General features: G+C 50.2%; 2 protein-coding genes across 5 annotated transcripts in view; one reads left to right on the top strand and one right to left on the bottom strand.

Annotated features, from left to right (window-relative positions):
* NSF (N-ethylmaleimide sensitive factor, vesicle fusing ATPase) overlaps window positions 1-1,906 on the top strand; it is a 162,931-nt gene extending 161,025 nt beyond the window's left edge. For 2 of the 3 annotated variants that reach the window (XM_075911369.1, XM_025181455.2), the window contains exon 21: window positions 257-1,906. In XM_075911369.1, coding sequence (XP_075767484.1) covers window positions 257-272 — 16 coding nt within the window. In that variant the 3' untranslated portion in view covers window positions 273-1,906. The remainder of the gene's footprint in view (window positions 1-256) is intronic. The other variant, XM_075911370.1, reaches the window with a different exon arrangement.
* A 3,806-nt stretch (window positions 1,907-5,712) lies between these two features.
* WNT3 (Wnt family member 3) overlaps window positions 5,713-16,464 on the bottom strand; it is a 77,023-nt gene continuing 66,271 nt past the window's right edge. For both annotated transcript variants that reach the window (XM_014570272.3, XM_006116664.4), the window contains exons 3-4: window positions 8,493-8,758; window positions 5,713-6,215 (exon numbers count right to left, since the gene is read on the bottom strand). In XM_014570272.3, coding sequence (XP_014425758.3) covers window positions 5,736-6,215; window positions 8,493-8,758 — 746 coding nt within the window. In that variant the 3' untranslated portion in view covers window positions 5,713-5,735. The remainder of the gene's footprint in view (window positions 6,216-8,492; window positions 8,759-16,464) is intronic.

Below are 16,464 nucleotides of genomic sequence, written 5' to 3' on the forward strand. Positions count from 1 at the left end.
GCAGGCTCTGCTTTGTGTTTCTCTCTTTGTCCTGCTTTGTCAACCTTTCCTACTCCTGCTGAAGTAACTAGACATACAGTGAAGCCCACAATGGCAGCAGCATCTCCCAGAAATCTGCTCCTTAATGCATGCACTTTCATGTCTGGGGTGGGAAGAAGCAGCTTGTGGACATGTCTGCTGGGCACATGCTGTGTCTGTGTCTGTCAGTCTGGCATCGGAGAGACATGCTTTGTGATGGTTGTGGTCTGTTTTTCAGTAGTGTGCTTGACTGAATGGAGATGGACCACGTGCAGAGCTCGGTGGCTAGAGAAGTGACCATGCTACAGAAGAAACAGATCTTTGTTCTTCTGTTCAACACACTGGACGAAGTGAAATGTTCTTCTACCTTCAACATCCCACTTGGAATGTGCATGTTTAGCAAAATAAAATCCCTTCTTTGCTCTTAAATATTCTGATGTCTTGTGAAATGGTCAGTCTCCTTTAGAAATACCTGGCTTCTGTTTCTGTGCGGGCCAAAGTACATTCTCACTCAGTTGTATCATGGAGGAAATGTCCAATGAATTTGGAAGTTAACACTTACATCCAGCATTAAATTAATACCACAACATGGCACTTTTTCTGTAGACAAGTTTTACTTTGAACCTGCAGTGCTGGAGGTGCAGGTGCCAATGCAGTGTGTGTGCGTGTGTGATGTCACTGTCATCGTAGAGATGTCTCCTGTGCCCAGAGGGATTGGCTGTTGAGCCTGTGGTGGAATTACACAGTGGTGCCAGAGAGGATGATATTTCAGCCAGACTGATAGCCAGGGCTCGCTCTTCTGTGAGAATTGCAGCTCAGAGGCATTGCAGTGCCTGCCGTGAGCAGCAGCGCTCAGCCGTGTAGCGGCAACAGCCCCCTTTGACGTTCCCTGAGTTGGCGACTCGGCAGGGCTATGGGCGGTGGTGACTGCAGCTGGCACAAAGACAACGATCCTTTCTGTAAAGCTTTGGAGAATTGTTTGAATTTTTTCACTCAAGCATCTTTGGACTCCTAATGTCAGTTTAGAACCTAAATTTTATTAAAAGCCAGCGTGTGTATTATTGAAGCTAGAACGGCATGAATCAATATAAATACATCCTATTTTCCTGATGAGCTACTGAGGGTTGGAAAAAGTGATCTTTCCTCTCCTCCTTTGAACGGTAGGTATCCAAGTTCCTTTTTCTCACTTCTCAGGATTCTGCAGCATACCTTGTGTTGCCAGGGCAGGCTCAGTTTCCATTCTTACACTGTGGTAAAGCATTGCACAGCACCTGTTTGGCACGCTGTCACTGATAACTGAGTGAGAATTCTTTTCCTTCGTTAATGAAATCAGCCCATATTTTGACACAGTGCATGGAGCATGCTGCTAGATTTTCCCCACCCATGGCAGGGTGAGGCAAATAATCAAAGCCATCTGCAGGAACATAAAGCCAATGTGGCTTCACTAGCTACCTAGGGATACTGCGGAAGGCTAGCTGCCCAGACGCTCCAAGAGGTTTTGGAGCAATCTCCTTCTCTGTGAATGTCCTTTGGCCCATGGTTGAAGGCAAAACATTCTCTAGACTTGCTGTGTACTTGAACTTAGCTATTTACTTACCTCCTTGACTTTTCTCTTCTTTGGTCAGTGCTGCTATATTGTGATTTTGAGAGTGCCAGTGGCCAGTATGTATCCTCCCGTATTTGTGTATGATCTTGCAACTTTCATTTGTCCCTTCTTTCCTCCCCAAATTCTATTGAAAGCAGCACACAATGTATTAAGTTATGTCTCAGTTTAAATGATGTAAACATTGTATTGTGTTTTTTGTCCAAAGATATATTGAGAAACATAAATATTATATTGTTTAAATGTAGATCATGGATGCAATAAAAGGCACAAACTTGGAATGACTTGGGAGGCTGAATTGTCCTTGGGAGATGGCTGTGTTGGAGGAGGGAATGGGTCCAGATTGAGAGCTAAATATATTAGCTGCATTTAGGTTTATGGAGGCTTAGTTTAAGATACAGCAGTGACGATCTTGAGAAGCAAAGCTCAGGTCTTTGCAGCAGTTCCCAGGCCAGTTACAGAGAGTGTAACATGGATTCGGTAGGCAGAGACACCAAGATTAATTGAATTTTTTGATGCCTAATATTTTGGTATCCAACTTAAGACACAATGAAGGGTCTTCATCTTCAGAAAACCTTCACAACCCAGGCTTGGAGCATCCAAGCCCTTTAAGGTCACACTTCGGAAATCCTGGCCAAAATCATTAACTCTTTGGCTGTGGGCGAACAAGGAAATGTTACTGGATTCAGTTTCATCTTTAAAGCCACATTGGGATTAAGCAAATGGGAAATTCCCTTTGCCAATGGAGAGACACTGTGGGACTCAAGTCAGCTGACCCATGCCAGGGAACCCTGGGCGTGACTTTAAACCTAGGTTAAGGATTTTCTGACCCGTGCCTGAATTCAGGGCTGTGGCTTGCACCCCACAGTGCAGAGACCCGAGACAGTGTCGACACACTTAGCCCTCCTTATGTGTTGCACTGTGGGAAACCGCTGCACGAGTATGTAAGCTGCATAATTACAGAACTCTGCACCCCAGGAGCCTGGGAGAAAGTTCTGGGGCTAGCACCTCTCATTGCTCTCACAGTGCACGCAGCCTGGGCACCTCTGCACATGCAGCCCCTTGGACAGCAGGGCGGCACCAAGCAGCTGCTGGCAGGGAGGGGGAGCCGCAGAGTGTGGGTCTCAGCCCACTAGGAAGTAACAACCCCTGACCAGCCAGCTTTGCTCCCTACACAGGCAAGCTTTGCAGAGCAGCAAAAAAGAGCTGGAGGAGGAAATGCCACAGAAGGTTGCAGGGAGGTTTGGGGCCTGGCTCCTGCTTGCCACCCTAACAGTTCATTCTGCCCAGGCCTCCCTGCACATGCAGCTTGGGGAAAGAGGGCCAGAGAGAGGGAGGGAGCAGACAGCTTAGTTCCTGTTCCTCTCTCTTGCCCCCAGGGCTGCATGTGGAGGGGCGCCCAGTCAGTGTGCCCTCAAATCTGGCTCTGCTCTTGTGATCAGGAAGCAGCTCTTTCCAAAAAGCTTCTGTGGATCCATCTGCACTGAAAACCCTGCTGGCAACTGACTGCATCTGTAACTGGTATTCACCAGGCAATGGGCGATGTGAGCAGCTGTTGTTTGCAAAGGGAGATGGGGCTTCCGTTTGCCATGGAGTGTAGTTGGCTGCACCCAAATTGTTGGCATGGAGAAGACTAAGGGAGATGCCGCACAGAATCCTGGGATACATCTTGAGGACTTCCAGGACCCAAGTCAAGCTTTAGGGCTCAGACCCTAGATCCCAGCTTAACACGGACTTAGACCCTCCTGCCCTGCAGGTTCTGGGATACGTTTGAGCTCTAGGTTAAGCCAGATAACTCAGGACTGGGTTTATATCGCTGGATGGGCATGCTCACTGGGCCAGCCCAACTAGGCTGTTCCGCAGACTCCATTTAAAGGTGTTCTCGTGTTCTGATATGGGCTGCCTAACAGAGCTCCAGTGGGAGGGGGAGAGGGGAGTGTGCACTGGTGGGAGCTCTGAGTTGTGACCACCAAATAAAACCAGCACCTGTCCAGTGTGTGTGGGAGGAGGGGGCACAAAAATAGAATTTCTAAAAAATGTAGATAATTTTCTAAGAAAAGGGATTGCACCAAACACAAGACCGACCTGTTTTGGGGCTTGTTCAGGATGGTCAATAGCATTAAACTAGATCGTGCCAGGTCACTCCAGCTTCTGCCACCCACGTGGTTAGTGGGAGTGCAACCCCTGCTGCCACTGTCAGGCTCCCGTAATCTTCCGGGTCCTTCCATTCATAGGATAGTTGGGGTGGCTACTGCGGGGCCCCTAAAAGTGCGGCTGCCCCGATTCACTGTATGGATGGCCCAGCGGGGCTGGCTGATTGAGGTTTGGCTGTCAAAAGTGGTAAGGACAGCTGTGCTGCCGTGATTAGCATGGGGGGGCTGCGTGTGCTACATGAAGTGGTGGTATCTTGATGCTAGCAAGAGTGTTGCTCAGTCCCGTAGCGAGCTGCCAGTTGACGCTGATCTCTCAAGGCTCCATAACAAGTGAACAACACAGGCTCTCGGGGGCCATTTAAGTTAATTTACCTTCTCTTTAATGTCTTAACAGGGCAACAACAAAAAGCAGGTTGAAATATATTTTTCTCCAAATATATATAGATTTAGATATTTATATAATATATAATCTTAGTTAACTCAAAGGTATATACATTGTATAATAAATAATGCTCATAGAAAGAGAATTTTCTGAATATAAAATTTTAAAAATCAACAACCTCTACAACTTTGTACAAAACTTTGGATACAGCAGGCAGATGGGTAGGATTTTCCAGTCTGTACTAGAATAATGGGTTACAGGAGAAATAATTACAAGGCAATAAATGTGCTTTTTATTAAATATCTTTTTTCTTGATTAAAAAAAGGAAGGAACTTTGTTTAAAGTCATGTACTTGAAGTGTTCAGCCTGTTCCCTGTGAGTGGGGGGAGGGGAGAGCATCGAGGCCGGGTGTGCTAGTAAGTCAGCCAGTGTTCGCAAACACTAGCAGCGGAGACAGCAATGGCATCGGGATTATGGTAACAGCCAGCAGCAAAAGCAGCTGTTAGTGTACTAGCCGGAAACCCTCCGAGAGCAAGCTGGAGCTAGGTGCTGGGAAAGGAACGGGTGTGATGAAAAGCTAAAAATCAGTCGTTAGGTGACCTGAAGTGGGTATGGTGCATCTAAAGCACTGAGCTGCCTTCTTCCAGCCTGGGAGACATCTCTTAGTAGGGCCCAACCAAATTCAGAGCCATGAAAAATGCATCATGGCCCATGAAATCTGGTGTTTTGTGAGCGTTTGCCCTTTGGTACAAACTTCCTGGGGTGATGGGAGTTTGTCAAATTGGGGGTCCTGGCCCAAAAGGGAGCTGTTGGCAGGCCCCAAGGCTATTTCAGGGGAATCACAGGGTTGCCACCCATTCTAATAGTCGCCTTCGGAACTGGATGGCCACAGAGCAACAGCTGCTGTGCCAGGTGCCCAGTTTGAAGGCCGCGCCCCATCAGAGGTAAGGGTGGCAATACCATCTCACGCCACCCTCAGTGCTGCTGCTTTCAGAGTGGCAGCTGCTGACTGAGGGCCCAGCTCTGCCACCAGCAGTACAGAAGGGTCGGCAATACTATACCAAGCCATCCTTCCTTCCGTGCTGCTGCTGGCAGCGAGCTCTGCCTCCCAGCCAGCAGCCACCACTCTTCAGCTGCCCAACACTGAAGGCAGCGCTGCCACCAGCAGCAGCTGAGAAGAAAGGGAAGCAGCGCTGCATTCTCCCATCATAACCTTGTCATTCCCCAGCTCTTCTTTGGGTCAGCACCCCGACAGTTACAGCACCCTGAAACTTCAAATGATGAAATGTAGTCTCTTAATATCCTATGGCCATGAAATGGACCAAAATGTACTGAACTGGGTAGGGCCCATGGAAGAGTCTCACACACAGAAGCTAAACTTCAGCTTTGCTCTCAGTTTGGCTGGGGATTCATGAAGGGAACACTTGCCTCAATATACCTCATGGCCCAGTTTCAGGTACATTTTGGCTTTCCTGTTATGCATGAGGCCACTGTGTGAGGATGATCCCAGGTTGAGTGAGACACTGGCTGGCCCCCTGCTCTGGCATGACGTCCCCTCAGCTGGCAACCGGCCATGCTGTTACTTGCAGGTGTGGACGTCATAGATGCGGACGCACTCCTGGCAGCTCACGTAGCAGCACCAGTGGAAGATGCAGTGGCACTTCTCTTTCCGCTTCTCAGTCCTGGTGTTGTGTCCACGCCCACAGCAGAGCAAGTCGCACCCATCGATCCCATGGGAGGTGACATTGCACATTCTGTCTCTGGTCCCAAAGGAGCCGGTCTCTGGGTTGGGCTCACAGAAATTAGGGGAATTCTCATAGTATACCAGGTCTCGCTCTGTGGGGGGCTTGAAGAGCGCATACTTGGCCCTCAGGGTTTCTACCCAGCCCCGCGACTCACGGTGCTTCTCCACCACCATTTCGGAGGCACTGTCATACTTGTCTTTAAGGTAGTCACCAATGGCCCGAAAATCTGGCTGTGCCCACCAGCAGGTCTTCACCTCACAGCTTCCTGAGAGACCATGACACTTGCACTTCAGGTGCATGTGATCCAGGATCGTCTGTCCGGAAGACAAGAAGGTCACAGTCAGCCTGGCAGCACCATCCCCACCTATGTGCTTTCAAATTGAAGTTGCATGGACTTAGCCCAGCTCTGAACTTAGCATGGGCTGAACGCTGCTTGCATCTGATTTCGAAATGCCCTTTATTGCCCATGCCATGGAACCCCTGTGCATGGCAGCTGCATCAAGGAAAAAGCAACGAGGAGTCCTGTGGCACCTTATAGACTAACTGAAGTGTTGGAGCATAAGCTTTCGTGGGCAAAGACCCACTTCGTCACATGCATCTGACGAAGTGGGTCTTTGCCCACGAAAGCTTCTGCTCCAACACTTCGGTTAGTCTATAAGGTGCCACAGGACTCCTCGCCGCTTTTGCGGTTTCAGACTAACACGGCTACCCCTCTGATACTTGACATCGAGGAACAAGGTTCTGGAGTTATGCCTCAGGACCATGAGTTCTAATCACAGGTTTGCAATAGGAACATAAGACTGGGCCATCAAGTCCAGTTCCCTGCTATTAGAGGCCATCCCATCATAGAATCTTGTGCATACATTTATCACGATCCATCCTAAAACCAGGTAGGTTTCTTGCTCCTGATATACTTTGTCCAGAGCCTCACTCCCCTGCAAGCCCAACAGACTTGCTGCGTGTCCTTGGGCAAGTCACATAGCCCCAAATGCAGCTAATGACCCAATCTGGGCTGCCCATTCTGAGATGGCTCATGGAACCAGCACCTCTCTTTGGCCTCAACCGGAGTTGCATGGACACAACCTCTGAAAATCAGGGCCTGTGTGAAAAATGCTGCTTAAGCCTCTCGGGTTCCTCCACCATCCGATGCAGAGAACCTCAATGTCTCCCAGCTGCGTGCGGTGCTACGCGTTCCGCTGCGGAGACAAGATGCAGATTACATCCTGCTGCCACAAGACTCTACTTGAGGTTTATTTCAACTGTCCCAAAGCAGCCAGCTGTGCTGTGACATGTGAAGGCTGAAGGAACAAAAACGTTTTGTATCAGAGACGCAGAAGCAACCACATAAATATCCAGCCAAATCTGAACCTTCAGGACTCTGCCCATCAGTGATGTTTGGCAGCACAGAGAGTTAAGTGATTCCCAAATGCCTCCCAGCCCCGGCTAGAGACCAAGCAGCACAACTCTAATCTGCATTTACCTGGGGCTATCCATCCCAGCGCTTTACAAACATGGCGGGATTTAGACTCATGCCCTCCTATTAGCCCTCTCATGCACTTGGGGAAACGCAGACAAGGAGGCATGAACTGACTAGCTGAATGCCCCACAGTCTCTCAGAAGACTAGGAACAGAAGAGGCAGAGGCTGCGTGCCACATCTTAACCAACATGACACCCCTTTGTTCTTGCACACACACTCACAAAAAGAGGAGGCAGCTTGTAATTCTAATGATTGGTTTCTGCAAGAAACTTTTACTAGGCAGAACCAGCAGCAAAGAAATCATCCTAGCATGAAGTGGAAAATCAAGGCTACCTATGATCAAGGCCTTGGATTAGGGGCTGGATTGCCAGTGTCTTGCGACGAAAAGATTTGAGTTACAGAGAACCAAGCTGGCTCATGTGCAGACTCTGGTAAAGCCTGAAGGGAGAGAAAAGCCTTTGCTTTGTGTGTTCAATGGTTGTGTGTTAGGCTACAGCTGGGCAGAGGGGAAACAACCCTTAATAAATAGCACATTTGATTAGTGTTGCCTTTTTTAAACCTGCCTGGGAAGAAAGTGAGTTTGTCACTAGCTGAAGCTAGTCACAGAACAGCTGTTCAGAATGCTTAGTCTGCAGCACAGTGGCATGCTGGGTCACTGACCTAGAGCAGAGGGGAAGGCACCAGGGCTCTGCATTAGCCCATAATTAGGCCATTGTCCCATCATTAGGAGCGCTCCTACAAGTGAAGAGCTTCCTACCCTGCCTGGCTTCTCCCCATCTCCTGTCCCCGCAGCACCCTGCCAGAATGGGCAACATGGAAAACAAGTGACGGAGATCACCCTGCTCCACCTGTTCGTCTTTCAGGTGCTACCTTAGGAGTTAAGAAGGTTCCTTGATTCAGATCTGCTACTGTGACCAGCACTGGAACGCTCTCATCCTAGGAGCATGGTGCATCAGGGGAGTTAGCCCCCCACCTTGTTTTAATCTGCCCCAGCCAGTGTGAAGGGTCATATTGGGTCAGTCCATGGAGATGATCCATCTTCCGTTGATGTAGTGGGAGCTGAATCAGGCTATAGGCACATTCCAGGGGACTACAGAGGGTGGGGGCACTCACCGTTCTCCCTGCTTCATTATTGTGCCTGTTCATGGCTGATCGGGCATCCGGTCGGTTCTCTCGGGCATCTGCAAACTCCCGGGAAACCAGAACACCAAAGTCAGCATCCTCGCTGCAGCCACCCCATTTCCAGCCATCACCTGGTGGCCCTTTGTGGTGCGAGTCGCAGCCGCAGATGGTGGAGGTGCCCTCAGCACAGGAGCGGGTGACAGCGAAGGCCACACCAGCTGAAGCAATTGCATGGACAAAGGCAGACTCTCGCGTGGCTGCAAAGAGACAGGATTTGCCTGTGAGATGATGTGCTAAGTTAGCGTTTAGCTGGTTCCCTTCCCCAAGAACTCACCAACTTGGGTGAATCTTTTTTTAAAGGTTATTTATTAATTTTAAAAATTCCCAAAACCAAGCCATTCCTTAATGAACGAGTGCTAGAGCAAGTGCATAGCCGGGGCCCTGGTTCTAGTACCTCTGTGCATGGCATGGGGAAGCCTGACACTGGAATACTGTCTAGTTATGGTGTCTACCTTCAACAAAACTAAAGTCCATCTGCATAGAGTTCAGCAAAGAGCTGCAAGAATGGTACCTGTGCTGGAACAGGGGCCATCCAGGGTGATACTAAAGGCACTCTGTCTCTCAGGTTAAGTCAAGACTAAACGTTGCCTTTTCCCTGGTCTATGTGTAGCCCTAAACAATGAGAAACTGATGATCGGGGACAAAGGTCTAACAAGATCTAATGGCTGGAAGCTGAATCTAAACATCTAGTCTAGACATGAGGGTCCATTTTTTCAATGGTTTGGGTGATTAACCATTGAAACAGATTCTGTAGGGTGCATGAAATCTTTAAACCCAGCCTGCTTGTTTTCCAAACCAATGGGTTTGACACAAGCAGATAGTCCAGGCTCCAGGCAGGGGCCACTTAGGGAAATACTCTGTCTAGGGTAACACAGAAGAGGAGACTAGATGGTCGTAAGTGCATAGATCCCACGGCCATTGTGCTCATCCCGCCTAACGTCTGCTCTCAAGTACCCCTACGGCACATGGTTAGACAAACAGCCAATCTGCCTTTCCAAATGGTCAGGGGTGGAGAACGGGCCACTCAATGTGCAGCAGCAGACAAGTAAGCAAACAGAATATTAGGAATCATTAAAAAAGCGATAGAGAATAAGACAGAGAGTCTCTTATTGCTTCTATATAAATCCATGGCATGCCCACATCTTGAATACTGCGTACAGATGTGCTCACTTCATCTCAAAAAAAATATATTGGCATTGGAAAAGGTTCAGAAAAGGGCAACAAAAATTACTAGGGGTTTTGAACAGGTGCCATATGAAGAGAGATTTAAAAAGACGGGGGCTTTTCATCTTAGAAAAGAGGAGAGTAAGGGGGGATATGATAGAGGTCTATAAAATCAGGTCTGGTGAATAAGGAAAAGTTATTTACTTGTTCCCATAACATAAAAACTAGGGGGTCACCAAATGAAATTAAGAGGTAGCAGGTTTAAAACAAACAAAAGGAAGTTTTTCTTCATGCAGAGCACAGTCAACCTGTGGAACTCCTTGCCAGAGGATTCCATGAAGACCAGGACTTTAACAGACTTCTAAAGAATTAGATACATTCCTGGAGGTTAGGTCCATTGATACTTATTAGCCAAAAATGGGTAGGAATGGTGTCCCTAGCCTCTGTTTATTAGGGGCTGGAAATGAATGACAGGAGAGGAATCACTTGATGATTCCCCTTTTTCTGTTCATTCCCTCTGGGGCATCTGGCATTGGTCACTGTCGGCAGGCAGGACATCGGACTGGATGGACCTTTGGTCTGACCCAGTGTGGCCATTCTTATATTCTTACATTCTTATGACACTTCCAGCCTGAAAACCTCTGAATGGGAGAGAGCGTTTGGCTGAGAGGCTTCATGGCAGAACAGCTCCTCCCCAGCCATTAACCTCCCCGCCCCCCATGCTTGACTCAACTCTCACAGGTTGCAGCTGGCAATAGCAATCACTGCAGCAAAGGGGATAAGGGGGCAATCTTGGCCTTGAACCAGAGCACAGGAGGCTCTAAAGGTCTGGAAAATAAGCCAACAAGTAGCAATCTTCATCTTCTGGGCATTCCACGGGGTTTCACAGCTAGACCGACCCTGGCTGTGCGTCTGTGAATGCTCCCAGCAACTCAGTGCAAAGAACAAGGCGGGAAAACATCCCCTGCCCTGCTAGAAAGGCCAGCTGGCAGCACTCCAGCCATGAGGCAGTGATGGTTGCAGAGTTCCAGCACACAGGATGGAAAGTCAGGCCTGGCTACCTTTGGCAAGTCCCCTCCCTGGCTCACCCCTCCCCAGTGTAGCAGGTACCCTGGTGGGAGTCGGCCACCAGCCTGGCAGATTGCTGCCGTGCTGTTCACATTCATTCCCTGCAACCCAGCAATCCCCCAGCACCGTTCTTCTCCTGGCCGAAGTTCTAAATACCTGGCCTGCTGCTTTTCTGTGAACCGCACCTTTCAAACCCTCAGCCTTGCTGCTGCAGGGCCAGGCACTTGTGCTGTGGTCTGCCTGGTGCAGGTCCCTCGCTGCCTGCCCAGGGAGAGCTACTTTAGGGCTTATTTTGTTTTCATTTTAAAATAAGTTAATTCAGGTTGAAAGCCCCTTTTCTTGTGTCTCACTCAGCTGGGGGCTGCAGCGTACTGAGATGCACGGGGTCATTGTTCACCAGTGCACCATTGAGCCCAGCAGAGAAACCAAAGCCCCTGCCGTCAGACTGGACAGGAACATGCCATTTGGTTCTGTAATTGTAGCAGGGTCCTGCACCGACAGTAATTTATGCATCAGCAAAGTATTGGAAAGAAAATTTGCTTGGACAAGTTGTGCTCGGGCACGTGGAGGGACTTAGAGACGCTGGAGGGCTTGGGTCGCGACTCAGGTAACAAGCTCCATGTCGCTAACATTGCTCAGAGATTGAGGGGGCCACTCTAAAGAGAGTGGAATGAGTAATAGCAGAGCAAGGAGAGAGGAGAACAGAGGTGTGGTGAGTCTGCTAAGCAGGGGCCTACCATCAGCCCAGGGGGTGAAGAGGGAGACATGACAGCACATCCCCATCCAGGGCGAGGGAGCAGAAATTCAGTGGAAAGCGTTGCGATACCCCTTGACTGAGCCTGGTCTGGCCCCCTGCATGTGCCTAGTGGCATGGAGCGCAGAGGGCAACCCAGGCATTAAGCCAGGAGCACTCTAACCAGAGAGTCACAGAGCTGGAAGAGACCTCAGGAGTCATCGAGTCGAGCCCCTGCGCTCGGCAGGACCAATCCCAACTGAATCAGCCCAGCCAGGGCTTTGTCAAGCCGAGACGTAAACACCTCTAGGGATGGAGACTCCTTCTGCTGGGCTGCTCCCCAGATGTCCATATAGGACCTGTTCATTTCACTTTGGGCCGTAACTCCTTAGCCAGGTGCATGGGGGGGTCCACTGTCTGTTGCCTTCTTGCCAGACGTATGGTGACCATCCAGGACCGGCCTTTAATTTAGCTCTCGGGAAGGTGTCCTGCTTTTTAAAAAAAAAAAATGGGCAAATTGTCCTGTAGGTTGCACAGCAGGGACCAGCTGTTTAAAGAGCCACCTGGGGACCACTCTAAACAGAGCCCACGTGCTGGGCAGCCTACCTGCTGGCTCTGGCATGTACTGTTGCCAGTAGCCTCTGGGGAAAATCCAGGGGATATCTCATACTGCTGCCAGCTTCCCAGCAGCTATGCCCCCAGGAGGCGGTCCACAGCTCCCTTGGGCAGCAGTTAATGTAGGTAACGCAGCCTCAGGGCTCCCCCAAAGTCTCCCCCCTCCATCCCTGTGCCCTGAATCCTGAGTCCTGCACACAACCCAGCCTCCTGTCCTGGCTCCTGCACCCCACCCCTGCCCTGCCCTCCTCCCCCCACACACAGACCCCCACCCCCAGCTCCCTGCCCTCCTCCCTCCACATTCAGCCCTCCCCCCCACAGCCCCCTGCCCTTACTCCTGCACCCCCACCCCCAGCTCCCTGCCCTCCTCCCTCCACATTCAGCCCTCCCCCCCCACAGCCTCCTGTCCTGGCTCCTGCACCCCACCCCTGCCCTGCCCTCCTCCCCCCACACACAGCCCCTGCCCTCACTCCTGCACCCCCACCCCAGCTCCCTGCCCTCCCCCCCACACAGAGCCCCCTGCCCACTCCTGCACCCCACCCCTGCCCTGCCCTCCTCCCTCCACATTCAGCCCTCCACCCCCCCTGACACAGCCCCCTGCCCTCACTCCTGCACCCCCACCCCCCAGCTCCCTGCCCTCACACTACCAGGCCACACTGTGGAGGACTGCAAGAAGGCACTTCTAAAGAGCAGTAACCACTTAATTGTAATTCTATGTTTAATTTTGTGCCTGTTTTAGTTATCATAATGCGGTTCGTCTTTTTAATGGGTGTGCACTCAAGTTAATGTTATTTTGAACATTTCTACTGCATAGTTCTGATTGATTGCTATTGAACTTGCTTAAATCTGAGCAATTTTACCAGGTGTTCCATAGTTGGCATAGGGAAACATGGTTCCTCTAGCCAGATGGCATGTGGCCAAGCATCACTGAGGTTACTGGAACCCACCGGGGGGGGGGGTCACACCACTAGGGCCTAGCAGTAGTAGTGCTTGTAGCACATGCACCCCCCACATGGTGCACTCCAGCTGTGAGCCCCCATAAGAGCTGTGGGGGAGTGTTAGCAATGGAGTTCCAAGGAGAACAGTTGACCAGGCTAAGGGCAAAAAGAGGGGTTCTTAAGATCTATCGGGTACCAAAGATGCTATTCATCCATCATGCGAGGGGAATGGTAGAACGATCTGTTAGAATGCAAGAAAGCCGAATGGTCAGTAAATATTTCTGTTACGTTTTCTAGTGAGAATGAGGCTATTCTGCAATGTAACAGGAGGAAGGGGCCAGGTTGATGGCCTCAGGGTAAGTAGTAGAAAGAGAAAAGGCTCCCCTTGCCTGATCAGAGGCATGAACGCTAGACCCGCAGCTCAAGAATCTGGAGCTCTGCTGACTGAGCTAGCCAGGCTGGAAGGGAGGGTGAAATACTTTTCATTGCATGAGTCACTCAGGATGCTGTTAAACATGCTACTCAAGTGGGACTTTCTTACATCACTAAGTCTGGATAATATATAAAGCCAAGAGATTTAAAAGTGCTGGTTGAGGAGCTCACTGGACTATTAGTGTTGATTTTTTATAAGTGTTACATCCGCGGGGACGTGCTAGAAGCCAGGAAGAAAGATAACAATACACCAATATTTGAAAAAGTGAAACAGGATGTGTGGGTTGCAGTGGCCAGTTACATTTTGATTTCAAAGTTCCCTGTAAGCTGTGCGGCCGCATGGCAGTGCAGCTGTTTTCTGAGCCCCGCACAGAGGTTCAGACCTCCCATGCAGACGGGGCTCTACTGCCTTGCAGGGGAGGGGCGTCTCACTAAGCAGCCATAAACAGAGATTCTGTGTGCTTGGACTGCTCCCAGAGCAGGTAAGGAGGTGAAATAAGGAGGGAATAAGTGTTGGTGGGTTGAGGAGAACGAGGAGGGTGAGCGAGAGTAATTGGCTTGAGGGGGAGTCGGATGAGAGGGAAGTTTGGAGAGTCCTGTCTGTGTAAGGGGGGAGAGAGTCAGAAACTCAGCACTCTCCTCAAGCCTCCTGGGCTGGGAAGGTAGAGGTAAGGGTCTGACTGCATGGGATAGGTGGTGGTGGGGGGGGGGGATTGTGCTGTGTCCTGGGGTGAGGCAGGGAAGGGGAGAGTTTGTGCTGTGTTTTGACTCCCAACTAGACTATTCGTGCCTGCTAGTTTGAGATTTTTATCCCAGCCGCCAGCTGGGCTGGGGGAGCAGATTGTGCAAGGGTATGTGAGGGAAAGGGGGTGGATGGGTGCTGACATCTGTGCAGCAAGGTGGCGGCAGAGGGAAGTTTGTTTAGGGTGTCCTGACTCACTTGCTGCAGTCCTCTCTGGCTGGCTGGGGTGTGTGTGTGTGTGTGTGTGTGTGTGTGTGTGTGTGTGTGTGTGTGTGCGCGCGCGCGCCAGGACATTGGCTTGATTACATTTCAAACAAAGTTTACATAGGTATTAATGGCTTAAGGTAAGAAAGAAAACGATTCTTTTAACAGATTTTTTTGGAGTGTTGCAGATATCTAAAACTCTGATCTTAATAATTTTTTTTAAAAATCCTGTTTTACTAATTAATACATGGTATACTGTATTTCGTTAAGGCCAGATCTTTGCTATGTGGTAGAGTTCTGGCTGTTTTGGAAGTAGCAAGTACTAGGTCTGATGCTAGTTGTTTTGTAGGAAGAAACCTTATTTGCAAGCTCTTTGAAACATGCATCTGTCTAGAAACCCTGAAGTCATGTGTTAATTTGTTAAGGGCTTCTACTCTTTGAGTTGGTGACACACAGAAGGTGAAAGTTTCAAACCAGGAGAACTTTTATCTGTTTGTACAGGTCTCTGTTTCACCCTAATCCTAAACATTCCCAGATAAACCATATAAGCTTTAGTGAATGCCTTTTACTCTCCTTTCCAGTGTCAGTAAATATTGTATTAGTCATGCTCTCCTTGCAAATACTATTTCTAGTTGACTCATAGTTTTGTTTAGCATCTTAAAGATGAACTATGTGGATAATATGCATTTGAGTTTACACAGGGTTCAACATGTGGCCTGCAGGTGGGATCCTTTGAACATGGCCTCCACTGGGAACACGCTCCACAACGGCAAGGCATCTCCCATGCAGGGTGAGCATTGAAAGAGGCAAGCAGATGGGCTGGCTGGAACAGATGGGTACAGGGTGTCTGCATTTCTAGTCCCAATGGGAGAAGGTGCCAGGAGCACCAGAGCATTGTGGGAAGTCTTTGTATTCATGCCCATCAGTGTGAAAGAAACTATTTGCATTTATATTTGCATATATATGCAACCACACTTAAGTTGCGGCTCTCGGCATGTACTGAGAGTATCATTGTGGCTCCTGGGTCTTCCAAAGTTGAGTAGCCCTGCTGTAACTTGTGTGACTGCACAGCTGTTTTCTGAGCTCCGCTCAGAAGTTCAAAGCTCCCATGCAAGCAGAGAGCTCAGCTGACCGGCAGGGGGTAGAGCGTCGTCTCACTAAGCGAGTAGCTAACCAGAGCTTCTCCGTGTTTGGAACCGAGCAGCTCCCAGAGCAGGTAAACAGGGGAGCCAATAAGTGGCTGGGGAGAGTGGGTGAGGAGGAGGGAGGGAGGGAAGGAAGGAGGGATTGGCTGAGGCAGAGTCAGAAGGGAAGGGCGTTTGGAGAGTCCTGTCTGCACAAGAGGAGAGAGGCAGGGACTCTCGGTACTCTCAAGCCTCCTGGGAAGAGAGAGATAAGGGGCTGACTGCATGGGGTAGGTGGGGGAGAGGAGGGGTGGGTGGGCGTTGGCATTGGGCTGAGGTAGAGGCAGGTGGAGTGAGTCTGTGCTGGGGTGGGGGGCAGGGGTGGATAATTTGTCTGTGATTTAGCTGGGGTTTAGGACTCGACAGACTGCTGGTGCCTGCTAGTTTGAGAGGCTGGATTTTAGCTCAGCCTGGGGAGCAGATTGCACAGGGATGGGCGGGTGGATGCTGTCATCTGTGCAGTGAGGTGGAGGTTGTGGGGAGGAGTTTGTTTGGGGGGTGTATGACTCACTTCCTGCAGCCCTCTGTCTGGGGGAGAGATAGGGGGCCAAGCAGGCTGCATGGGGTGGGTGTATGCCAGGACATTTCAAACAAAGTTTACATAGGTGTTAATGACTTCAGGCAGGGGTGGGGAACCTCATGCCTGGGGGCCACATCCAGCCCCCAGCTTGTCTGGATCTGGACCCTCAGGCTCAGGACTCTGACCCCCCCCTTGCATTGGGGAGCCCACCATTGTACTCCAGTCCCCCCACCCCCGCATTGCCTCATCATGGGGCTGGAGCACACATCTACTAGGCTGCGCCCCCCCCAGGCTCTGGTGTGG

The sequence above is a fragment of the Pelodiscus sinensis genome, chromosome 29 (assembly GCF_049634645.1).
Source record: "Pelodiscus sinensis isolate JC-2024 chromosome 29, ASM4963464v1, whole genome shotgun sequence".
Classification (NCBI taxonomy): Eukaryota; Metazoa; Chordata; order Testudines; family Trionychidae; genus Pelodiscus; species Pelodiscus sinensis.